Source organism: Meles meles, chromosome 17, assembly GCF_922984935.1.
Source record: "Meles meles chromosome 17, mMelMel3.1 paternal haplotype, whole genome shotgun sequence".
In the NCBI taxonomy this organism is placed as follows: domain Eukaryota; kingdom Metazoa; phylum Chordata; class Mammalia; order Carnivora; family Mustelidae; genus Meles; species Meles meles.
In genome coordinates, this window is record NC_060082.1 from 38,634,994 (window position 1) to 38,661,167 (window position 26,174).

At 45.7% G+C, this 26,174-nt stretch overlaps 1 protein-coding gene across 12 annotated transcripts in view; it reads right to left on the reverse strand.

Moving 5' to 3' along the window:
- Window positions 1-25,835, reverse strand: part of NVL (nuclear VCP like) — a 104,432-nt gene extending 78,597 nt beyond the window's left edge. For 2 of the 12 annotated variants that reach the window (XR_006815526.1, XR_006815525.1), the window contains exons 1-12: window positions 24,960-25,616; window positions 21,480-21,553; window positions 19,409-19,461; window positions 19,209-19,308; window positions 15,153-15,210; window positions 13,711-13,965; window positions 11,802-11,931; window positions 11,509-11,585; window positions 10,878-11,012; window positions 8,267-8,368; window positions 6,297-6,414; window positions 1,201-1,345 (exon numbers count right to left, since the gene is read on the reverse strand). Coding sequence is in view for 9 of the 12 variants with exons in the window: in XM_045982527.1 (XP_045838483.1) it covers window positions 1,201-1,345; window positions 6,297-6,414; window positions 8,267-8,368; window positions 10,878-11,012; window positions 11,509-11,585; window positions 11,802-11,931; window positions 13,711-13,965; window positions 15,153-15,210; window positions 19,209-19,308; window positions 19,409-19,461; window positions 21,480-21,553; window positions 24,960-25,166 (1,454 nt within the window). In the remaining 3 variants the exon portion in view is untranslated. Of the gene's footprint in view, window positions 1-1,200; window positions 1,346-6,296; window positions 6,415-8,266; window positions 8,369-10,877; window positions 11,013-11,508; window positions 11,586-11,801; window positions 11,932-13,710; window positions 13,966-15,152; window positions 15,211-19,208; window positions 19,309-19,408; window positions 19,462-21,479; window positions 21,554-24,959; window positions 25,617-25,640 lie in introns of those variants that run through there. The other 10 variants (XM_045982529.1, XM_045982528.1, XR_006815524.1 and 7 more) reach the window with 9 other exon arrangements.
- Between the last annotated feature and the right edge of the window lie 339 nt (window positions 25,836-26,174).

Here is a 26,174-nt window from a genome sequence, read left to right on the forward strand (position 1 = left end):
GGCCATCAACAAAAGTGTTTAAGGACTCTGTCGATCAGGGACACTGGGCAAAGAACAGACATTTTATCCAGCAGCGAAGATGGGCCCCACTGTGTCTATATCTCTATGTAGGTTGGGCCCTGGGCGAAACTAAGGCCTGAGGCTGGCGAAACTAAAGCCTGAGGCTGAACACAGGCCTGACTTCTAGAACTCTTACTGGATTTGATGCGTCCTGAAAGCAAGGACTCGTACTTCTCTGCATTGGTCATCTCGCCCTCCACAGTGGTATGTGCACACGCCATATGCTCAGCATGTTTGCCAAATAAATAAGAACCACTGAAACCTTAAATATCACCATGCTGCGGGTTTAAACACGAGCAGATGAACCTGAACGCCTGAGTGACTATGGAAGACCACGTGTGTGGGAACGTAATCAGCATGTGCCTGACCAGGGCTACAGCTGCTGAGGAAGGACCCGGTCGACAATCTAAGGCTGAAGGATTGAGGAGCTGGGAAGGAGGAGGGGTGATGTGTTCCTCCCCACCCTCTCCCACCCACATGCCTTATGAGCACCTCCTTGCCCTGCCCTCCCGTGACAGTCCCCTCTCACTACACACCACTCTTCCCGAAAGCTGCTGGGGACCACAGAGCCAACATCAGTGTCACTAACCCGGAGCCAAAAGCCACGAGGAATCTGCTCTTAGAGAAGACGTCTCTGCTAGATTCCTGCTCCCTGGCCTCACCGGTGCCTCCTGTGTGGCCTTTGCTTTCTGCGATGCTGCTGGAGCTTTCGTTGCTCCACAGACACTCACATCTCCCCCACCCCCGTGCCACAACTAGGACAGGCTGGGCTTCGAATGAACACACAGGTCTTTCAGCTCTCTGGCTGACTTCTGTTGCAAAACCTGTGTCTTAAGCAGGTTAGCGCGGGGCGCCTGGGTGGCTCAGTGGGTTAAGCAGGTTGGCGCAACAGGTGAGAGTGTGGTGCTCGATGTAACCTCCACATGGGAGAGCGAGCACAGCTCCGCTCCACAGCTCCCCAAGTTGTTCCTCCGCCAATCGCCCAACTAAGTGACACCAGCCGTGGATTCCAAATCAATGTTACTGGCACAGAAACGAAGAGAGAAAGAAAAGGCTACGTGGTACTTCTCAGCCCTCATTTCCAAACCATTCCATTCAGACCACACAGCAACGCATAAACTTCATCTTCCAAGAGCATACCTTTCCCTGGAGGCTTCATCTGGGATCCCTAGGCATATCTCTCGGTCGAACCTTCCTGCACGTCTCAAAGCAGGGTCTAAAGCGTCCGGTCGGTTGGTGGCTCCAATGACGAGGACCTGGGCCGTCGTAGCCATGGTGTTCAGATCTGGTAAGAAGCAGACATAGGGTGAGCATAGAACAAGACACTGGGGATGGCGGACAACAGCACTTCCGTAAGTCGCCTGAGTGCTTAGAGAGCAGTACATTTTGACGGCAATATACATACAAAGCTAACATTTACTAATTGTCTTGTTACGTGGAAGACAAGAGGAGGATAAATACACAATGTCCTCGAGCAGTTCAGTGTATTAAGAAACCCACCGGACAAATCTTGTGACACATGGCGATGGGGAGAAACAAAGCGTCGCAGTGAGACAAATGGAAGACAGCACAGTTTCACAGAAGTGGCCACATTCAGGGAAGGAAGATATTCATAAGCAGACCCAAGTGACTGAAGTTCTGCCTGCAGAGAGCGTGTGAGTGACAGCAGAGGCACAGGCACGCGTGCTGAGCTCAGAGAGGGCTGCCTGGCAGTGGGCAGTCTGGACGAGAACGCACAGTGCAGGTCTCCAAACAGCCGTGTGGCATGGATACCTGGGTGTTGGAGGACGGGTACACACTACCGTCTTCAGTTGCTCTGGCATCATCTAGAGACAGTTTCAGGAATGGCAGAGTGCAGTGTCCAGCGCGTTTCCTTTCTGAGTGTTATTTCTCTCTCATTCTTCTCTACCAAGCCAGGGCGGACCAGCAGAGGTCTGACCTGAGGTCGGAGGTCACACTCCTCACAGGTAACAACGTAATAAGCTTGGCAGGAGGATGCTAATTCAGTATCTTAATGGCTGAGTCATGAGGAATCTGTAGAATATTCCTTAGCCCACAGGAAGCCAGAGAAGGTTTTTCTGAGAAGGTGTGTGTGTTGGAAAGATAATTCTAAGAGTAGTGCGGAAGAGAGCGGGGGAGAGCTCAATGTGATCTGATGGCAGCCATCAGGGGACAGAGGAGACAATGAGGCAGGAACACGGGGAAGAACTGGGAGAGGCCCAGCTGCAGGATGAGGCTGCACATGCAGTCTAAGGCACTAAGTGATTCCCTGTGAAGGGCGTGAAGGGCGAGCGCAGGAGGACAGAGAAGGGAAGCGGGTCGGCCCGAGCGCACGGAGCATGGGATATCCGGCAGGGGGAAGAGGAGTCGATGCTGATTAGAAATTGAGGTTACAGATACGTTTTTTTTTTTAAAGATTTTATTTATTTATTTGACAGAGAGAAGATCACAAGTAGGCAGAGAAGCAGGCAGAGAGAGAGGAGGAAGCAGGCTCCCTGCGGAGCAGAGAGCCCGATGTGGGGCTCGATCCCAGGATCCCGAGACCATGACCCGAGGCGCCCCTACAGATACGTTTTTATTGTTTGCTGAAGTGCTGCTCATCAGACAGCTAGGAAACGGGCAGAAGGCAGATCCAAGAAGGCCGAGTGGGAAGCCTTACAGACCACCTCTGTCTGAGGGACAGGGGACGGAGGCAGGCACGGCAGGGAACGGCTAAGGAGCAGCTGGACAGGCAGGACAAGGACAGAAAAGACAGTGCCCGTGTTTAAGCCATGTGTGCCAACAATGCCCAGGGCAAGGCAGTCGACAGATGCAAAGGCTCTTGAGAGCCACTGTTTGGACACTTGCTAGGGGCTCACTGTGTGCCAGGCGCTAGGGTGTAGTCGGCCCCTCGGGCGACACCTGCCACCCCTGGAACAGGTAGTTTTTAGACAAGGAAACTAAAGAACAGAAGTTCGGACAAATGAGCACTGAAAGCCACCAAATGTGACCAACAGAGTTTCCCCCACAATTGTCCCAGGTGGCCTCAGTAAAACATCAGGGACAGACATGTAGTGACGGGAGTGTAGAGTAGACTGCAAACACAACCCTGTACTTAGCAGACAGCAACTACTCCTTTGACAGATTTTGGGTTGAGAAGAGAGGCACAAGGTGGTCAGTGAGACAGGAAAGCTCTTAAAAACTTTCTGAAAACTGGGGCACCTGGGTGGTTCAGAGGGTTAAGCCTCTGCCTTCAGCTCAGGTCATGGTCTCAGGGTCCTGGGATCAAGCCCTGCATCAGGCTTTCTGCTCAGCAGGGAGCCTGCTTCCCCTTCTCTCTGCCTCTTTGTCTACTTGTGATTTCTCTCTCTGTGTCACATAAATAAATAAAATCTTAAAAAAAAAACAACTTTCTGAAAACTACATAAAAGCTCAAAGAAGAGATTCACACTGTGAGAGTCACTGAACAAGCAAGAAAAACTTGAAGGAAACGAAATACATTATAATCATGAGCAGCACACATGCTTCCCATGAAAATGTGCCTACACTGAGCGCCCCAGCACTGAAGCTGGCATGGAGCCAAAGCCGCTCCCCGGCTGGTTACATGGGTCTAATGCCCACAGCTATGACAATGACCTAGGGCGGGAATTCCCTTCCTTCTTCCAGGTCGGGTCACTCAGATACTGTGGTCTTAAGGATGCAAGCTGAGTGTATCAGGGGTCAGTAACAGAACTCAATGAGAACAGTTGTGGGAATCTGAAATACCCTTCCATAGGGAATCAACAGGCGGTAATGGCATGAATGTCAAAATGCTATTTTTTCCTGTTCCACGAAAGATGAAAATCAGACCTCAGAGAGGACTGGCCACCCTCTCCTGCCAATAACTTCAAGATAAATCCCACTCTTCTTCTCCCTTTTCACCAGTATGATGTGATCATGATAAACTCATGTTACGTTAGCCACAAGTTTGAATTTTAGAATATTATGGAAAAAGCAAAATCTTACTTCCTTCCACGCAGAGTAAAACCTGTTTATGGGGCATCAGCTCTCCTAAACAAAGCACACATTTGGGGCGCCTGGGTGGCTCAGTGGGTTAAAGCCTCTGCCTTCGGCTCGGGTCATGATCCCAGGGTCCTGGGATCGAGCCCCACATCGGGCTCTCTGCTCCGCGGAGAGCCTGCTTCCTCCTCTCTCTCTGCCTGCCTCTCTGCCTAGTTGTGATTTCTGTCAAATAAATAAAATATTTAAAAAAAAAAAAAAAACAAAAAAAAAAAAACAAAGCACACATTTGCGGGTAGCCTATTAGCTGTACACGTGTATGTAGAATCCTGGAGCCTAGCCCAGGCTTCACTGATGACCCATTGTATACACAGGGTCCTGGCATCACTTTCCTCACGGACAAGATATTTTAAGATACTTTCAAGCCCCTAGTAATTAAAATTATGCCTGAGTTTTAAGTTTTTTGAAATTAGGTAAAATTAGCTCTTACGTGGCCTCCTTATTACCTAATTCAAAACAATTTACTTAAAAGTTTTAAATTATTAAAATTCTAATTTGTAAACTCTGAATTAGTATTTTATAAAATTCTCAAACTGCAGGGGAAAAACCACCACCTGGGACAGACTACTTGGGGCACGACTGTGTCCACCAAACCGTTGACTGCTTTCTCTACTCTGTTCATAGAGAAGACCCTAAAACACACACACAGAGACACACCGGAAACCCTAACTAACCCCAACTGTCGGTAAAGTTCTAGTAATGGGTAATCTGCTTAGGCCCGCTACTTGTTCCTTTCCTCCAGATTGTAAAATCTCTGAAATCAGAAAGTTTCTACCATCATGGGATAAGCATTGTGCTTCAGTATGCCTCCTGGGGTCTCTCTCCTTCTTAGGGAACCAAGTATCTTTTAACTGGTAACAATATACCTTTAATATGGTAATTCAGAACAGAGGCCTCAAAACAAGCCCAGAAAATTTTACACAAAAATAAAACAACAGACTAAGCAACCTGCAACCAGCACCACAAGGAGCCCCAAAACTGTACTACTTCAAAGTACCTTGTGTACGTAAACCCCAGGCTATTTCACGGTGCAGGATCTAGTTCCTAAAGTGTATTTACCTTCCCTCCAAATTTCTATCTAGAAACAATTTAACAAAACTGAAAAACAAGTTACAGACTGGGAGAAAGTACCTGTACTGTATTTAACAAAGAATTGCTTCCTTAACAAATTAAAATAAAGTACTCCTTCAAATCAATTTTAAAAAATTCAGTTACACAGTAAGCACAGGATGAGAAAAGGATTGGGGTGATACAAAGAGCCAAGAAATACAGAAAAATGATCCACCTCCTGCAAAAACAGGGAAATGCAAAAGAACAAGGCAAGATCTCTATCATCACCACCAGCCTATCAAACATGAGAACAAGGTGACAGTCGGGGTTGTGGAGGGACATGGACACAGGGCATCTCAGAAGATGAGGAAGCGTACACTGCAAACCCTTCTGAAGGCTGTTTGCCAGTTCCTATAAAACTGAAAGCATGTAACCTTTAACCATTACCTTAATTTTTAGAATTTACCCTCGAAAAGCATGTGTGCACCACAAAGGGCCACGTAGATTCCCTACAGCTTCTAGTAAAGCAAAAAACAAAACAACTTAAACATCAATCAAAACGGGAAGGCTTACACGCAATATAAATAAATCCGTCCTAAAGAATACCATGCAGGAGTTAAAAGGCAGGGGCGCCTGGGTGGCTCACTGGGTTAAAGCCTCTGCCTTCAGCTCAGATCATGATCCCAGGGTCCTTGGATTGAGCCCCGCATCGGGCTCTCTGCTTCGCAGGGAGCCTGCTTCCTCCTCTCTCTCTCTGCCTGCCTCTCTGCCTACTTGTGATCTCTGTCTGTCAAATAAATAAATAAAATCTTTTAAAAAAAAAAAAAAAGGAGTTAAAAGGTAAATTTAAATGCATTAAAACAGCCACATTTCTCAGGAGCATTAAAATACACACAGCAAGTCCTAGAACAATGTGAGTGGTGCAGTTGCAGCACTGTACAAAGCAAGACAATGTTAGTATGCTCACGTGCACGCATAAACACATTAAAATAACTGTAAGATGTATTCCAAAAAACTAACGATACGATCCTTTAGGAAAAGGATTTTACTCGGCGTTATTCCACCCAAATGTCTTATATCCTCATGTTACTCACACTATTAAAAGAACTCACAACGTATTATCTGAAAATGAATTATTTTAAACTGACCATCCATGCAGGTGAGGAGCTGGGCTACAATTCTTCGTTCCATGTCTTTTGAAGCAACTTCCCTCTTGGGGGTAATAGCGTCGATTTCATCAATAAAAAGGACACAGGGTGCATTTGACTAGAAATAAAAATATCACAGAAGACAATCACAAAGACATTCTCCACACTGCAGCGTAGTTTAGTATGTAATATTTTTTAAAATTCTGGAGTTCGCAGGCCTTTCAGCCAACGAGCAGCACTGAAGAAGGCAGGTCCCAGCATGATGATGTCTGCTTTGATGTGACTTAAGTCGCTGCAGAGAGAACGGTGAGAGACTGCACTCAGGCTATCAAGCTTCCAACCCTCTCATCCACCCATGCTTTGTGGTGACAAGTTACTGAAATTCTTTCGTCAGCGAGCCATATCTGCAATGCTATGAGGTACAACCCAGGAAGGAGCACAAGCCAAGCTGGAGAACCAGCAGCACCCAGCCGTAAGAACGCACTGAGGAAGGAAGGGAAGGGAGTCCCCAGTACTGCCGTGTGGACGACCAGAACCTTCCCCGTGTGTTCTTCAAAGCTCAGACTGGACAGAGTGGACAGAGGAGTTTCTGACAGAAGCACCGACTGCCTGGAGCAAAGCCACAGCCACGGGGAACAGAGCGACAGCAGGGGGCTGGGGAGGGAAGGTGTGGCCAGTGGCCAGTGAGCACGCGGTCAGGCTAGGGAGACGTTAAGGGTGATGGTCACACAACACGTAAGTGGATATATTTATTAACACCACAGAACTGTACACTTAAAAATGTTTAAAATGGCAAGTTTAACATATTTTACCACAATAAAAACAAAAAGAGGAGGATCTGTTAATATGAAAAATTTAAATAAAATTATTGGAGAGATGCAATCTCCAGCATGCTCATTCCTATTTCTTCAGGGACAATGATCATGCTCTCAGCCCGGCTAAGGCGTCTCAACACCACGGGGACCACAGCAACTAAAGGGAAGATCTGGCCAGCTCGCTTCCAATCCTCCCAGTGACAACACGGGCCAAGGAGCAGCCGAGGACTGTAGGCAGCACCCAGTTAGTCAGCTCACAGACAGTGGTCTCGGGGGCGAGCACAACAGCATCTGCCCACGACCGGGAATCCAGTGAGAAAAAGAGCAAAGAGGAGCAAGTGATGGTCATCAGAGTTCAGCCGGACAGAAGCACCAAGTGATCTGCTTGGACCGTTTTATCCGCCGACCCACGGCCCCTAGTGCTGTTTCATTAGGTAACAGGGAACAGGAACGTTGGTCGTCTACCATGTTTTTTTTTGTTTGTTTTTTTTGTCGTCTACCATGTTTTAACAGCAGGAATTAGAGCTGGGATAAAATCCAATCTATAATTTCTCTGGTAACAGGATTTTCTTTTCACTGGTTCAATGAGGCAAGTAGAGAAGAGTTTATCCTGGAATTTCTTTTTTTTTTTTTTAAAGATTTTATTTATTTATTTGACACACAGAGAGAGATCACAAGTAGGCAGAGAGGCAGGCAGAGAGAGAGAGGAGGAAGCAGGCTTCCTGCTGAGCAGAGAGCCCGATGCGGGGCCCGATCCCAGGACCCTGAGATCATGACCCGAGCCGAAGGCAGCGGCTTAACCCACTGAGCCACCCAGGCGCCCTATCCTGGAATTTCTATGGCTGCTTTTCTAATGAGATAATCCTAAAGGTGAACAATTTTCACACTGCTTACAAACTGTCTGCTAAACTTAACATGGGGAAAGTAAAAGGGAAAGGAAACAAGACCAGGACAATCTATTTTCAACACACAACCACTGGCTACGACAGCCTGAAACTCCTTACCAGTTACACTTATGCCTGACTTCACATTAAACAGGTGAGTCTAGCCAACAGTCGGTACCCCTGAATAGTTGGAAGTATTTAGCCATCGCGGTCTCTCAGTCGTTAACCATGGGCGACCTGACGACATGGACCCAGCGTGAGTCGGACTCACCACGGCCTGCTCAAACAGCTCCCTCAGCTTCTGCTCCGACTCCCCAGACACTCCGGACACAATCTCCGTGGCAGCTACCTTCAGAATCGGGAGATCCAGTTCCTGGGTAGAAATACATGAAAGAATGATCACGTTGTCAGAATTTATCTTTCCTACTTGTTCCTTATTCAGTCCCTCTCTCAAAATTTCCTGGTTTGAGTGCCCGATATTCTGAGCAACTTCATCTTTTTGTGTTGGTCTGATGAGAAACATTATTTAAAAATCTACGGTTTGAGGGGCGCCTGGTTGGCTCAGTGGTTTAAGCCGCTGCCTTCGGCTCAGGTCATGATCTCAGGGTCCTGGGATCGAGTCCCGCATCGAGCTCTCTGCTCGGCAGGGAGCCTGCTTCCCTCTCACTCTCTCTGCCTGCCTCTGCCTACTTGTGATCTCTCTCTGTCAAATAAATAAATAAAATCTTAAAAAAAAAAAAATCTACAGTTTGGGGGGCCTGGGTGGCTCAGTGGGTTGGGGCCTCTGCCTTCAGCTCGGGTCGTGCTCTCAGGGTCCTGGGATCGAGCCCCGCATCAGGCTCTCCGCTTAGCGGCGAGCCTGCTTCTCCCTCTTTCTCTGCCTGCCTCTCTGCCTCTTGTGATCTCTATCTGATGAATAAATAAAATCTTTAAAAAAAAAAAAATCTACAGTTTGCTCAAACACAGCACCTGGACACCTGCCACTTGTGTTCACTTTACTAAAGGCACTCTGCAACCTTGCTGTCACCTCTTCTGAGTAAAAGGACTTGACTCTCCAGAGACAGGTTCCCCCTGCTTAGAGCTGAGCCAGAAAGTTCTAGTTATTTATCTGCTGGAAAGGAGAAGCAGGGTCACGACACAGTTGTATCCCACTGGCACAACTGGCTTGTCTCACCTGGTCTGGGGCAGGTGCTCATTACCAGTCGGAGCATAGGCTCCCGACATAAAGGAGAGGCAAGTGCAGCACTAGCCGCCCCCACCCCGCCCGCAGCACACAATAACCAACCTGACTGCACGTTCCTACTCATTCTGAAAAATCACTGCCTCAGCCATGGGCATCCCACAGAGATGCCACCCACGGTCCCCCGCCAAGTTTCCCATTCATGACTGATGTTGACTGTGTACATTTACTTGTGTGATGGCGGCCTCACGCAACCTCTCCTACAAGACTGGGTTTGCTATATGCCTCACTATATTTCTATGTCTGCCACATGGTGGTCACACAATAGTTTCCTTAAAACAGAGGAACAAATGAGGCAAATCCATCAGTTCTCTTGTATGAACGAGCTCCCTGTGCAGAGCACTAACCTACTAGTCACAGGAATAAATGCTATTCTTTTTTCTTTTTTTTTTAAAGATTTTATTTATTTATTTGACAGAGAGAGATCACAAGTAGGCAGAGAGGCAGGCAGAGAGAGCGAGAGGGAAGCAGGCTCCCCGCCAAGCAGAGAGCCCGATGCAGGACTCGATCCCAGGACCCCGAGACCACGACCTGAGCCGAAGGCAGCGGCCTAAACCACTGAGCCACCCAGGCGCCCCTAAATGCTATTCTTTAAACTGAAGTCACTCGGATGTTGTGCATTTTACCACCCAACACAGTTTCTGAAAAATCTGATGGGATGAAAGATTGCTATCTTTGTATTTTGCCACCTAAGATCATCATTTTAGAAATGCTATTTTCATATTAAAAACTATAAGAACATGGGGTGCCTGGCCGGCTCAGTCGATGGTGAGTTTGACTCTTGATCTCGGCATTATGAGTTTGAGCCCCACAATGGGTACAGGTATTATTTAAAATTTAAGAAAGGGGCGCCTGGGTGGCTCAGTGGTTTAAGCCGCTGCCTTCAGCTCAGGTCATGATCTCAGGGTCCTGGGATTGAGCCCCGCATCGGGCTCTCTGCTCCACAGGGAGCCTGCTTCCTCCTCTCTCTCTGCCTGCCTCTCTGCCTACTTGTGATTTCTCTCTCTATCAAATAAATAAATAAAATCTTAAAAAAAAAAAAAAATTAAAGAAAACCTAAAAAAAAAAAAAAAGCGTAGGAATATGACTCTGAATGGAAATTTTGAGTAAATTTAGTTCTGTGAAAAACAATACGATCCTTCATTTTCTTATTTACTGCTTTTAAGAAGCACTGGCTTAAAGGGTAAGAAAGTAGCCAAAACATAAATTGCGTGTTTAAAAAGAGGCTGTCTACAGCCACATCACTTTGCTTCCCATCCAAACCTTGCCATCTAAGTAACTGGCTGCATTAAAGCACACAACAGCAGGAAAGAGGGAAAAACGGAGAGGAATCAGGGCACCTGGGTGACTCAGTTGGTTAGATGTCTGCCTTCGGCTCAGGTCATGATCTCAGGGTCCTGGGATAGAGCCCCGCACCCGGCTCCCTGCTCAGCGGGGAGTCTCCCTCTCCTTCCACCTGCCCCAGATGCCCTTGCTTGTGCCCCTTCTGTGTGTCAAATAAACAAATAAAACCAAAAAAAAAAAAAAGAAAATGGAGAGGGATCAATCCTCCAGAGAAGATGCCAAGTCTGGTTCAGGATGACCAAAGAGGCACAACAAGGACACAAGGACCAAAAGCCACAGAAGCAAAGGCCAACCTCACCCCAGCAATGGCGTGCGCCAGCAAGGTCTTTCCGCAGCCCGGCGGCCCATGCAGCAGGACTCCGCACGGCGGGGTGGCGCCCAGGTGGTAGTACACCTCAGGGTGACGCATGTGGATGAGCATCTTGCAGACTTCCTGCCAGGGAACAGACATGAAAGACGTCTTTCTCGGACCAAGAGGAGAGTGGACCCCATGGAAGCAATCGGCCTGTCCTCCCAACTAGCCTGAAGCCAAGGCTGCAGCCCGGCTCTGGTGCCTGGTGGAGGACCCTCTCCATGCCCCCACCCCCAGCTGTCAGAGCACCCACCTCGCGGCGTCATGGACGTGACGCGTGGGAAGTGGAACAGAGCAGATGCTAAGTGAACAGTAACTGTCACTCCTACTTCTGTCACAACAGTACCACTCACAAAACACGTATCTTCCGTACACTGTAATTCCAGTCGTGGCGAAGTGGAAGGTACTACATTTTCTTTAACCCTCAGCACCCTGAAGGTACAAGCCAGGTTTGCCCTTCTCCCCTCCCTAGGCTCCTTTCCACACCCAGTTCCTACCAGAAACAAAGAGGCAGACTTTGTTGGTATAACAGATTGACAATAAGCCCATCTCAGTAAAATTCTGCACTCGAACTAACCTTTAATGTCATATCATTGCCTCCAACATCTTCAAACTTCACCTTGGAGACCTGTAACTCTAACTCCTTGGCTTTAGCTGGTACACAAAAGAGATGAAAAGATTAGTGATTCAGTAGTAACTCAGAATTCTACTGAATAATGTCTAAGGAAACCAAGGTCCATGGGACAGTGAAGATTTTTCTCACAGACATCGCTGCACACAGCAGGTCCAGGCATGAGTGCTGGGACTGAGGACACTACTCCCTGAGCCCACTGGTCAGCCCGCACCCACCCCCCGGAACTCACAGCTCACCTTTCCGCTTCAGGACAGCTTCTATTTCTCCATCTGCTTCCTGAAGGTCTTTCTTCCTTTTGCTTCCTTTGCTCTTCAGCCTACCTTTCCTTTTTTCACTACTCTCCAGAAGAGAAGCATCCTTGGAATCCTGGAAAGAAAAGAAGTTTCTATATGCCCTGCTCGAAATCACAGCACCAGTATTTCTTTCTTTCCTTTTTTTTTTTTTAAGATTTTATTTATTTATTTGACCGAGAGACAGTGAGAGAGGGAACACAAGCAGGGTGAGAGGGAGTGGGAGAAGTAGGTTTCCCGCTGAGCAGGGAGCCTGATGTGGAACTTAGAAAGCTTTAAAAAAAAAAAAAAAAAAAAAGGTAGGGGCACCTGGGTGGCTCAGTGGATTAAGCCGCTGCCTTCGGCTCGGGTCATGATCTCAGGGTCCTGGGATCGAGCCCCGCATCGGGCTCTCTGCTCTGCAGGGAGCCTGCTTCCTCCTCTCTTTCTGCCTGCCTCTCTGCCTACTTGTGATCTCTCTGTCAAATAAATAAATAAAAAATATTTAAAAAAAAAAAAAAAAGGTTATCTACTTACACAGCTTACACTGTATATTCTCGTGGTGTACCATTTGGGCAGGCTCCCTGAAGTCATTACCCTAAGCTCAAAGTGAGCCACACATGCTGATTTAGCACTAACTTCCCTTCCTCCAAGAACAACCAACTTTCTGTAACACATGCCCGAAGTACCTATTTTTTAATTCACACTGGTAAATGCACCTTGGAAGGCTCATCAGGCACTAATTCAACAAAGTGACAACTACATGTCACATGCATTTTTTTTTTTAAGATTTTACTTATTTATTTTAGAGAGAATGAGACAGAGAGAGAGAGAGAGACAGAGACAGAGACAGAGAGACAGAGTACATGTACACATATGCATGAGTAGGGACAGAGAGACAGACTCTCAAGCAGGCTCCATGCCCAGAGCAGAGCCCTATGCTGTGCTTGATTCCAGGACCCTGAGACCATGACCAGAACCAAAGTCAAGATTCAGACTCTCGAATGACTGAGTCACCCAGGCACCCCCATTAGCTGCATTTTAGCCAGGGAGACACTATTAAACAAACCAAAGGTCCTATTCCTCTGAAGCTGATGTTCTAGTGAGGAAAGTCAAAGAAAAAACCCAACTAGAGAATTACTCAGTAAGCTTAAGTGGTCCTAAGTGCCTGACTAAAAGGAGATGAAGGAGAGTCAGAAAAACGGTATCCAACTACGGGATATTTTACACATCAGAAAAGGACACTGACAAGATTACAGGGAAACAAGAGGTGAGTCACAGGAATCTGGGGACAGTTCCAGATAGAAGCACAAGTGCACAGGCCCCAGGTGAGCATGCATGGGGTGTTCAAGGCCACAGTGGCTGAGATGACTGAAGAGCCAGTAGGGCAGCCATGTGCACAGTTTTCCTGGCTACTATAAGGCCCTGGATTAGACTGATCAAAGCCATTTTTAATACATGAATGGGAAGAATCTGACTTGTAAAAACATCATCTGTGGGGTGCCTGGATGGCTCAGTCAGTTAAGTGTCTGCCTTCAGCTAAGGCAAGATCTTGAGGTCCTGGGATCTAGTCCTGCAATGGGCTCCCTGCTTAATGCGGAGTCTGCATCTCCCTCTCCCTGTGTTCTCCCTCTCAAATAAATAAAATCTTAAACAAACAAAATGATATCTATGTATGGAGAATAAACTGGGGGGAGGTTATTTCAGTAGTTAAGGCTTGGACCTGAACAGAAATGGTGGCGACGTGACCTCATTCTCTGTATGCTTCCAAATCCCCATGTCCTTCAAGAAACATTAAGAATCTGCTGATATTACATTCAGTGAAAAGGTGGTAATGTGCTCCAACTACTTAGGGCTAAATTCCACTAAAAAATACCTCTATCTCAGATCCTGGCTTCTTGTGATTACTCTTCTCATCTGTCAGGTCCATCTTTCCACCAGTTCTGTCGATAAACCACCCTCCCTCAGAACCTCTGGCCAGGGTCTTTAAAGGGATGGAGCCTGTTCCCGAAGGTGTCCATGGGGTCGAACCAGCGGTTTCTCTGGGCTCCATCTCGGAAGTACTTGAAACAGAATCAGAATGTCCTTTCCGATATAAGGAGAGTAGGGAGCTGTTCATGTGATTTGCTGCCTGGCAGAAACATGACATCAGCATGAATTACTTGAAGGTACTCATGGGAAGCTAGTTACCTGTACATTCCACTACCCACCTTCTCTCACAGCATTTCAGCCAGAAAACACAGGGGTTCACAATAAGATGCTTCACAAACAAACATTTACTGGTCACAAATGATGTCCCCCCACTTCACCTCAAGTTAATGCACCAATTAATAAATGTTAAATAAAAAGTTAAATAAAGTCAAGTAAGTAAACTCGCTTTTAAAAAATACAACAATGGAGGTGGCTGGGTAGCTCAGTTGGTTAAAGCCTCTGCCTTCGGCTCGGGTCATGGTCCCAAGGTCCTGGGATTGAGCCCCACATCAGGAGCTCTGCTTGGCGGGGAGCCTGCTTCCCCCTCTCTCTCTGCCTGCCTCTCTGCCTACTTGTGATCTCTGTTTGTCAAATAAATAAATAAAATCTTTAAAAAAAAGAAAAAAGCAACAATGGGACACCTGGGTGATTCAGCGAGTTGAGCCTCTGCCTTCAGCTTAGGTCATGGTCTCAGGGTCCTGGGATCTAGTCCCACATTGGGCTCTCTGCCTGTCTCTCTGCCTACTTGAGATCTCTCTCTCTGTCATATAAATAAACAAAAATCTTTTCAAAAAATAAAGTAATAAAAAAATAAAAAAAAAAAAACAACAGAATCAGGTCTAAAAATGAGCTGGTTGTCAAGGAGAGTCACTACTATCCCATCAATTCAATACATAATCAGATAGAACTCATTATCATTCTAACTTTGTTAATAAATTTAAGAACTGAATTACCATTAGGGAAAAAATATAGTAAGTTACAAATCATCTGGCATATTATTTCTACATTTCCCTTCAATCAAAGCCTACTTCTTGGCAATGTCAGCCCTTTGGCAGAAAATATATCCTTTTCTCAATTTTTACTGTTAATTCCCCTTTCTCTTCCCATATGCCCTTATTTCTGGTCACTCTCTTCCCCTTTTTTTCCTTATAAAATAGGCCATAAGCACAAATACTGAAAGGATGGCCATCCAGAGAATTCTTCAACACTAAACACAGAAAGTTTTCAATTATTTACTGACGGAGGTGTTCAAAGTCTCTTATTCTATTCCACACTGATTTTTTTTAAGGAGTGTTCATAATGATTTAAAAAAAAAAGCAAAATGGGTCCATTAAATGTCTGACTTACCTGCGGATCTGGGTAGTCTTCCATATTTGAATCATCATCTGAATAGCTTTCAGTATACCTCAGTAAGAAGAGGAAAAGAAACATTTTAAAGGCTTTTCTCCCACATCCTAAAAAAATTACTACCCAAACAAAAAAATATACTAAGACACGACTGGGTATTTACCACAAAGATACAGACGTAGTGAAAAGAAGGGCCATCTGTACCCCAATGTTCATAGCAGCAATGGCCATAGTTGCCAAACTATGCAAAGAACCAAGATGCCCTTCAATGGACAAATGGATAAAGAAGATATGTCCCATTTATACTATGGAATAGTATGCCTCCATTAGAAAGGATGAATACCCAGCTTTTTTATCAAGAGGGACAGGACTGGAAGGGATTATGCTGAGTGAAATAAGTCAAGCAGAGACAGTCGATTATCATACTGTTTCACTTACTTGTGGAGCATAAGAAATAACACGGAGGACATGGGGAGATGGAGAGAAGGGAGTTGGGGGAAATCAGAGGGGGAGATGAACCACGAGAGACTGAAAAACAAACTGAGGGTTTTCGAGGGAGGGAGTGGGAGGTTGGGTGAGCCTGGTGGTGGGTGTTATGGAGGGCATGTATTGCATGGAGCACTGGGTGTGGTGCATAAACAATGAATTCTGGAACACGGAAAGAAATTAAATAAATACTTTTTAAAATATACATATACTAAGGCAAAAAATTATGGTGGTTAACGGTCCAGACTTTGGAGTTAAAAGAAATCTGTATTCATCATACAACAGTGCTGGTTACTAGCTTCTACTTAATCTCCGTGAGAACCTGCTTCCCTATCTAAAAGAGGGAGAATAAATAATGTCCACCTCACTGGCTTATTAGAAGATTCAACAGAAGCTCGCCAAGTCCTTAGAGTACATAATAAATGCTTAATAAATTGTGGTTATCTTAATCCTAGCAATAAATAAAAGTGAAATGCAAATTCCTATCTGACCCAAGGGTCTCATTAGGAATATCAGATGCAAAAAAAAAAGGAAATATTCCATCAAGCCATAATTAAATAACTAAGTAACAAATTTACTAGGTAAAGATGCAAGAGTTGTCTAATCAAAAGACACTTTTTTTTTTTTTAAGATTTTATTTATTTATTTGAGATGGGGGAGGGAGAGAGAACATGAGCAGGGTGTAAGGGCAGAGGGAGAGGGAGAAGCAGGCTTCCTGCTGAGCAGACAGCCTGATGCAGGACTTGAACCCAGGAGCCTGAGATCATGACCTGAGCCGAAGGCAGCTGCTTAACCAACTGAACAACCCAGGTGCCCCAAAAGATATTTTAAACAAAAATAAAAAACAAATGGCAAAACGGAACAAGCATGTGCAATACCTATAAAAGGTAGTATTACTTTATACAAATATATCTGACAACTAATATGGAAAATTCGAATACCTCTCAAATGAAACACAAAACCCATAAGCAAGCAACTAACAGAAAAAAGATGGAACAGTCAAAAAAATTGAGCTTCACAAGTTATCAAAAAACTACAAATAAAAATATATCAATTTTCACCTAGGAAGCTGGCAAAGATTAAAGAATAGTACTACTAGGACCACAGGGGTGCATAGAAATGCACTCTTTAGGGACACCTGGGTGGCTCAGTCGGTTATACATCTGCCATAGGCTCAGGTCATGATCCCCGCATCCTGGGATGGAGTTCCGCATCAGGCTGCTCCTCAGCAGCTCAGCAGGAAGTCTGTTTCTCTCTCTGCCTGCTGTTCCCTCTCCTTGTGCTCACTCTCTCCCTCAATCTAAGAAATAAATAAGACCTTAAAAAAAAAAAGAAAAGAAAAGAAAAAGGAATGCACTCTTTATACAAAGCTGCTGGGAGTATGAACCCAGACAACTGTTTGGAAGACAACTCCAAATGTATCAGAAATCTCAAAAATGTATCTTTGACCCCAGACACACCACTTCAGGAATTTAACATTTAAAAAAAAAAAAGAAAGAAATGGGTGCCTGGGTGGCTCAGTTGGTTAGTGTCTGCCTTTGGCTCAGGTCCTGATCCCGGGGTCCTGGGATCGAGCCCCACAGAGGGCCCCACGTGGGGCCCCACATGGGGCTCCCTGCTCAGTACAAAGCCTGCTTCTCCCTCGCTCTCTGCCTGCCACTCTCCTTGCTTATGCTCTCTGTCAAATAAATAAGTAAAATCTTTTTAAAAAAGTATACAAAGATATGTCCTAAAGGATTATTTACTATGCAAACAATAGTGCAAAACTGGAAAGAAAAAAATATTAACTAGTTAAGAAAATGACGGTAAATCCAAATGAAAAGGCAGCAAAGTGAAAAGGAGCTACCAACACAGATACTATAGACATTGAAAGGAAAATGAGAGGGTATCTTTTTTTTTTTTTTTTTTTTTTTTTTTTTTTAAAGATTTTATTTATTTATTTGACAGGCAGAGATCACAAGTAGGCAGAGAGGCAGGCAGAGAGAGAGAGAGGGAAGCAGGCTTCTTGCTGAGCAGAGAGCCCGATGCAGGGCTCGATCCCAGGACCCTGGGATCATGACCTGAGCCGAAGGCAGAGGCTTTAACCCACTGAGCCACCCAGGCGCCCCATGAGAGGGTATCTTGAACTTTACGTCAACAAATTCCACACCCTAGCTGAAATGGAAATGTTCCCTTAAAAGCACAATATACCAACACTGACAGAAGAAGAAAAAGAAAATACGAAGAGCCCTAGATCTAGCAAAAAATAAATGTTATCTAAACCCCTTCCAAAAAGAAGCCTCTAGGTCAACATGAATTCTAGGTGAATTCTAACAAACTAAGAGAGAACAACAGTAACATTATGCTAACTTTTTCATCAAATAGAGACAAAAAAAATTTTCCAACGAATATTATGAAGTCAGTATAACCCTAATACCAAAACTTGATGAAGAAACTGCAAAAGAGAAAAAAAAAAAAGGTGGTGCCTGGTGGTAGTCATTAAGCATCTGCCTTCAGCTTAGGTCATGATCCCAGGATCCTGAGACAGACCCCTGCAGAGGGCTCCCTCTTCCACTCCCCTGCTTGTGTTCCCTCTCTTGCTGCCTCTCTCTCTGTTAAATAAATAAAATCTTGGGCGCCTGGGTGGCTCAGTGGGTTAAGCCGCTGCCTTCGGCTCAGGTCATGATCTCAGGGTCCTGGGATCGAGTCCCGCATCGGGCTCTCTGCTCAGCATCGAGCCTGCTTCCCTCTCTCTCTCTCTCTCTGCCTGCCTCTCTGTCTACTTGTGATCTCTCTCTGTCAAATGAATAAAAAAAGCTTTAAAAATTTAAAAAATAAATAAATAAATAAATAAATAAATAAAATCTTTAAAAGAAAATAATGTACACCCGTATGAATAGAGACATAACCACATACAAAAAAAGATTAGCAAACAGGATTTTCCAGTATCTAACTAGGATAATACATCAGGACCAAGTAGGGTGTTTCCCAGGATATAAGACTGGCTTAACACTCAAAAAAATCAACATAATTCACCAAATTAATAGAACAAAGGGAGAAAAACATTAACAAAATCCTTCATTAAGTGCATAAAAAGCATTTGAAATTGTAATACCCATTCATGATAAAAACCCTCAATATTATTTTTTAAATGACAAAATTAGTTGGTACCTTTTTACATATCTGGCATTGTATTAGGGCAGAAGAAAACACAGATAATGAGATGGGTTTGTTGCAGATACACACATAACAATCTCAACACCATATGACAAGCATCATCACAAATATCTATAAATAGGAGTTAAGGAAACCTGCAGAAAGGCATCTAAGAAGGCCCAACAAAGGCACTAAGGTGGCATCTTGAAGGCTAGGTGGGAGTTACACAAAGCCACTCATACAAAGGCACAAAAATGTGTCCTCTTTGGGCAACTGTGAGCATTCAGTAGGCCTGAAGCAAAGATCTGGAGACAGGTTAAGTACTACATGTGGCCAACGCTGGCAATGAAGAGCCACTGAAAATTTTGCAAATAGAAATGCAATGTGATTGGGTTCCTACTTAAGAAAAACAGGTCCCTTTCCTGTAATCCTTACTCATTATCGTCTTCGCCTTGTCTTGCTCTTTTTGCCAGATGTTCATCTTCCAATTCTGTTAGATCCTTAAGTTCTTTCTCACTAGTAATTATATTAAATACTGAAACAAAAAGAAAAATGTCATGACCTAAAACAATTCTTTAACTTCATTAATAATAATAATAACTTCAATAATTCAGCTCTAACACTAAAAGACTCACCTTTTTCTACCTGAATCCTAAAAGCATTTCTTTTTCTTCGACCGTAGTCTATACTGAAAAACATAACAAGAATCTTAGTACAGTGGTCTCCCAACATTTTCCCATTAGACTCAATCTAAATTGATCACATTAATTTGCACAAGTATATGTAACTGTATTCACCCTGACCATAAGCTTATTTTCATTCTGACAAATAAAAATTTAAAAAAAAAAAAAAAAAGCTTATTTTCAAGCAAATTCTGAGTTTACATTTCACTATTGTAAATTTTTTTAAGATTTTATGTATTTCAGAGAGACAGAGAAAGAAAGAGAGAAAGAATGAGCAGGGGAAGAAGCAGAGGGAAAAGGAGACTCTCCACTGAGCAAGGGCTTGATCCCAGGGCCTGAGCCGAAGGTAGACGCTTTTTTTTTTTTTTTTTTTAAAGATTTTATTTATTTATTTGACAGAGAGAGATACAAGCAGGCAGAGAGGCTGAGAGGGAAGCAGGCTCCCTGCCGAGCAGAGAGCCCGATGCGGGACTCGATCCCAGGACCCTGAGATCATGACCCGAGCCGAAGGCAGCGGCCCAAACCACTGAGCCACCCAGGCGCCCCGAAGGTAGACGCTTAACCAACTGATCCACCCAGGACCCCATAAATTTTTCTTGATTAGAAATGGGTTACAGGGGAAAAAAAAAAAAAAAAAAAAGAAATGGGTTACAGGGGCACCTGGGTGGCTCAGTGGGTTAGGCCTCTGCCCTCCGCTCAGGTCATGATCTCAGGGTCCTGGGATCAAGCCCCACATCAGGCTCTCTGCTCAATGGGGTGTCTGCTTCCCCCTCTCTCTCTGCCTGCCTCTCTACCTACTTGTGATCTGTCAAGTAAAATCTTAAAAAAAGAAGAAGAAGGAAAAAAATGGGGTTACAGGGGTGCCTGGGTGGCTCAGTGGGTTAAAGCCTCTGCCTTCGGCTCAGTTCATAATCCCAGGGTACTGGGATGGATCCAGCCCTGCATCAGGCTCTCTGCTCAGCAGGCAGCCTGCCTCTCTGCCTACTTGTGATCTCTGTCAAATAAATAAATAAATAAATAAATAATCTTAAAGAAAAAAAAAGAAATGAGGTTACAGCATCAGAAACACTGGCAGGTTGTACTGGAAGAGACAGGAAGGATGAAGTGAAGGAATGCGACTGGAGTTCTAAGATTATACGGGATGGGCCATCAGCTGTGGACACACATGACCCTTCAAGGAAAGGTATTAATGACTCTAAAGGAGGCTCAAAGGTTGGAGGGCTGCCGCCACTGCCTTGGGCCCAGGGGGCCCAGATCTGACAAGTGGCACTGTCCCTCCAAAGGACAGGGAGGCCATCCTAGTGGGCCCACAGGACAGAGCACTGAAGCAAACTAATCCAATACAACTGGTGTTTTTTGGGTTTTTTTTAAAGATTTTATTTATTTATTTGACAGACAGAGATCACAATTAGGCACAGAGGCAGGCAGAGAGAGAGAGGAGGAAGCAGGCTCCCCGCCGAGCAGAGCCCGATGCGGGACTCGATCCCAGGACCCTGGGATCATGACCTGAGCCGAAGGCAGAGGCTTTAACCCACTGAGCCACCCAGGCACCCTGTCCAATACTTTTTTATGGCAGTCCTAGTAAACTAGTGTACTGAGAAAAGGAAAACAGAGGGTCTGAAATACACAAAGTTGTGATAATTCATGGAGTGAGATATCAGGAAAGGTGAGGTTAGAGACAGAAGAGAAAAACTGAATCTTTAGGGGGAAGCCTAGAGATGTTTTGAGGTAGCCAGGAAGCTCAGGGAGATCATACCTGATGGTTTTAATTCTTTAATGAGACGGGAAAAAAGGCAATACTCCTGACCAGACTGTAAGGTACTGAAAGGGAAGCAGCAGCCATTTCCCTTAGTAACAAGGACAGCATTTTGCATATAGTAGGTAATTGATAAATCTTTTTATACCTTGATTGAATTCTAAACTTTTGGACTGGTGAACAAATGCCAGCAGCAAATAGTATCAACTGGACTGTTGGATGGAAACTAAAAATAAAGGCATGAATCAGGAGATTACATCTCTTTACCTGTACATTCTTTGTAAATCACATGCTAAGACTCCAATGTCCACATATTTGCCACATTTGTTACTGGTGAGGTACTACAACAGAAAACAAGACAAACATTCAACACTATTTTAAACTCAGTGATTTTAATCAGAGATTGAGCTATTCAAACATTTATGCTTTAATGTAAACTCTTCATTATTAAGCATATCAGAAACATTAAAAAAATCACTACATAATTATCAAGCCTGGAATCAGAGAATTTAACATTATTAATCACTATGATAGCACAGTACCAATAACTAGAATAGCAAGGTAGTTAAGTGAGGGCTTATTACACTCTAATTACACTCTATTACACTCTAAATTCCCAAATACCCCAGAACAAAGCACGAGGCTCACAAGGGCATGAAGGGCTGTTTAAATCTGAGGGAGCATCGTAATATTTACCACCTGTCCAATACTGCAGGAACTGCTAGCCAGAGACAACTCATGGTTTCAATATTAAATCACTTTTTGATGATGTCAGATCTTTGCAAAACTGGATTTTCAGCAGTTGCTGTAAGTAAATCCCTTGCAAAATTTAATGTGGAATCAGATATGAGAATGTCAGAGTCAAAATGACCCAAAAGGCACACAAACCCAACTCATGTATGATTATTTAAGAATGAAACACAATATTAATTTTCCCATTTTTATATATCACTTATTTCAAAAAGCTACTAAATTACTTGGATTAGGGGCGCCTGGGTGGCTCAGTGGTTTAAGTCGCTGCCTTCGGCTCAGGTCATGATCTCAGGGTCCTGGGATCGAGTCCCACATCGGGCTCTCTGCTCGGCGAGGAGCCTGCTTCCCTCTCACTCTCTCTGCCTGCCTCTCTGCCTACTTATGATCTCTCTCTGTCAAATAAATACATAAAATCTTAAAAAAAAAAAAAATTACTTGGATTAAATAGTCAGGAAGTGGCTTTGAATCTAACTGTTTAATAAACAGACCTAGCAGGTATTACTTGGCCTGGAGGCACCGGGAAAAACTCCCAAGAAACTGAAGGCTCCATGCACCTGCTGCAGGCCTCTAATTTATTCTTCGAGCAGCACTCACAGTCCCATGAGGGAAGTTAGTCTCCCCCACTTTACAGAGGGGAAAGTCTCAAAGAGACTTTAAAAGGCTACTTACTTACTTGGCAGCATGTAAATTACAGGGCCAGATTTCAAACCCAGAATGTCCGCCCACTTCCAAGTTTCAATGCCTGCTGCTCATCCAGTCAAGGCATGCCTGACTTCAGACAGCAGTTTCTTCTCAAGAATCACTAACACAGGATAATGGTCTCAGCATAGATGCCTCCAGTGACAAGAGATCAGGTGATCCTCTATGTGTGAATAAATATATATACATACACGCACACATGAATATATAGACACAAGTGTGTACACATGTACAAAACTTTAAGATACAATAGAAACTCGCCATGGGGGCGCCTGGGTGGCTCAGTGGGTTAAGCCGCTGCCTTCGGCTCAGGTCATGATCTCAGGGTCCTGGGATCGAGTCCCACATCGGGCTCTCTGCTCAGCGGCGAGCCTGTTTCCCTCTCTCTCTCTCTGCCTGCCTCTCTGTCTACTTGTGATCTCTCTCTGTCAAATAAATAAATTAAAAAAAAAAAAAGAAAAGAAAAGAAAAAGTCTTTAAAAAAAAAAAAAAAAGAAAGAAACTCGCCATGGTTACCCCTACAGAAATGAAGATGAAGGGATTCTTTCTTTCCTTTTATGCATTTCTGACCCTTCTATTTTAAACCGTAAGAACCTATTGCTTTCATGAGCCAAAGCAAAAGCGACAGAGAAAAATGGATAATGTGAAATGGTGAAGAGTTGCGTAAGGGCCACTGGATTCAGCCATTAGGAATCACTGTTGAGACACCTGTTGAACGAAGCAAAGCAGCCAGTGGTGGGAACATCCAGAGGCAGCTGAGCTGTGGGAATGAAGGTCCTGTGCATGGCATGTCTGAGGTCAGTGTGGTGACGACAGTGAAAGTGAGGGGGATAGCAGAAGGAAACAGGACAAAAAAGTAGACAGGGGCCAGACTACATCACACTCTTTATGATGGGTTTTTCTCTAGATACTCTGGGAGTCCATCGAAGGGGTTTTCTGAGCAGGGCCATGCCAAACTCCGTTTGAAAGGACCTCCCTGGCTGCCCTGCAAAGAACAGACCTTAGGTAGAACTAAGAGAGATCGAACCGGTTTAGGCTATGATGGTTGGAGGTACAGTGGGGAAAGAATGGCCGGGTTTGCAGTATATTTTGATGGTAAAGCCAAATAAATTGCTAATTGGTTACAGAAAGCAAAACAAAGGAGTAGTAATGGTTGTTAAGGTTTTTGGCCCTTACAACTGGATGGATAGTAGTGTCATTTACTGAAACAGATAACAACAGGAAAGGACAGGTTTGGAGGAAAATATAAAAATATTCAGTTATGGGGGCGCCTGGGTGGCTCAGTGGGTTAAGCCGCTGCCTTCGGCTCAGGTCATGATCTCGGGATCCTGGGATCGAGTCCCACATCGGGCTCTCTGCTCAGCAGGGAGCCTGCTTCCCTCTCTCTCTCTCTGCCTGCCTCTCTATCTACTTGTGATCTCTCTCTGTCAAATAAATAAATAAAATCTTTAAAAAAAAATATTCAGTTATGGATATGATGTGGGAGATACCCATCAGACATTCAAGAGGAAATGTTAAGTAGGCAAACAGTTATTCAAGATAAAATCCACACTAGACACAAGAGTCTTGGGACTATACAGACAGTACTTATTAACGTGAATATATAGGGGCATCTGGGTGGCTCAGTCAGTGAAGCGTCTGCCTCGGGCTCGGGTCATGATGCCCCAAGTTCCAGGATCCAGCCCCAAGTTCCAGGATCCAGCCCCAAGTCCGGATCTCTGCTAGCGGGAGTCTCGGCTCCCTCTCCTTCTGTCCCCTGCCCCCACAACTCATGCTCTCTCTCTCAAATAAGTAAAATATTAAAAAATAAAAATTAAATGTACATATACTTTCACTGAATCTGTTTCTATACTCATATATTTATATTTAACTTTATGTTTTAGTAATTTTAGTGAATGTATAGAAAACATATAGATAGTACTTAAAGATTTTACACTGGAGGAGACCACCTAGGAAGTAGGTGAAAGGAATAAGAGTCTGGAGAAACAGCGCAGGAGGAGCTCAGGGCACTTCCAACACTTAAGAGTCTGGCAGGAAGAGACCCATCCAAAAAGGGGACTACAGCACTGGCGAAGCAAAAGGGAAAGAAAATATAGCTCCCAGAGTACGGAGTGCTGAGAAATTTCTCCCTCCTCCTAAGACTGCTGGCAGACTGTGCCACTCACTGCAAGACATTTACTACACATCGCTTTCTACAGATGAGTTTGAAAATGAAAAACCCGTAGGCAAGAGCCTACTACAACGTCTGATCCATGCCACGCACCCACCCCCGTCCCTGGTCCTCCTGGACTGCACCTGTCCTCTCGCCAGCAACTCCCAGGCTGCACCCGCCGCCGTCCTCGCTCCTTTCAGGCTACTCTCGCCTCCATCCTGGCTCCTCCCGGGCTGCATCCGCCCGGACCCCAGCTCCTCCGAGGCTACATCCGCCCCCGTCCAGTCTCCTCTCGGGCTGCACACGCCCCTTCCCCGTCTCCTCCGGGTCTGGACCCGCTCCTTCTTCATCTCCACAGGCGCTGCACCCACCCCCGTCCCGTCTCTCCCGTGCTGCGCCCGCTCCTTCTCCGTCTCCACAGGTGCTGAACTGACCCGTTCCGGCTCCTCCCGAGCTGCACCCGCTCCTTCCCCGTCTCCACAGGCGCTACACCCGCCCCCTTCCCGTCTCCTCCCGGGCTGCACCAGTCCCCGTCCCAGCTCCTCCGGGGCAGCACGCGCCCTTTTCCCGACTCCTCAGGCGCTGTATCCGCCCCCGTCCCATCCCGTCGCCTCCGCAGTGCACCCGTCTCCTCGCTGGCTCTTCCCGGGCCGCACTCTCCCCTTCCCCGACTCCTCAGGCGCCGCACCCGCCCGGACCCCGGCTCCCGGAAGTTCCGCATGGCGTAAGGGCGGCTGACGCACCGCCCAGGACCCGGGCCGTGACGGGCGGCCGGTCCAGCCTGGCCTGGAAGCCGCCGAGAAAGGGCCGCGCACAGTATCCACCTGCACGACTCGCTGCTTCAGCCTGCTGTCCACGAACCTCGCGGGTCTTGGCTTCATCGCGCGCGTCAGGGTAGCTCCAGCTGGGCGGCCAGCTCCACGGGGACCGGGGTCCTCGCAGGGCTGCCCACGACGATCGCCGGGCCGCCCTCTCCGCCTGCGTCCGCCCGCAGACGCCCGCCTGCCATTCGCGCCGTCTCGCAGGTCCTGTCCCACCGCGAGTGAGGAAGACGCCCCCGAGAACAACGACACCTGCCAACCCCAGGGACTTTCTGGGAGTCTTATTTTGCAGGCTTGTCCAGAGGGCCCTGGATGACAAGGACCCCTTTTGAACACGCTTAACTTTATTGTTCCCCGCTGTGCGGACACACGCCTGCGCGCGGTTGCTGCCCGCACCTTTCCGTCCGCTTCGCTCCGCTTGGGTTCTGGGTCGGGTTCCAGTCCCACCCTGCTCCGTGCAAAGTTAGTGTGAGCCGGAATTGTAATGAACCCCAAACCTAGAAACCTCCAGGACGATGAAGGAGGGGTAAAAGCATG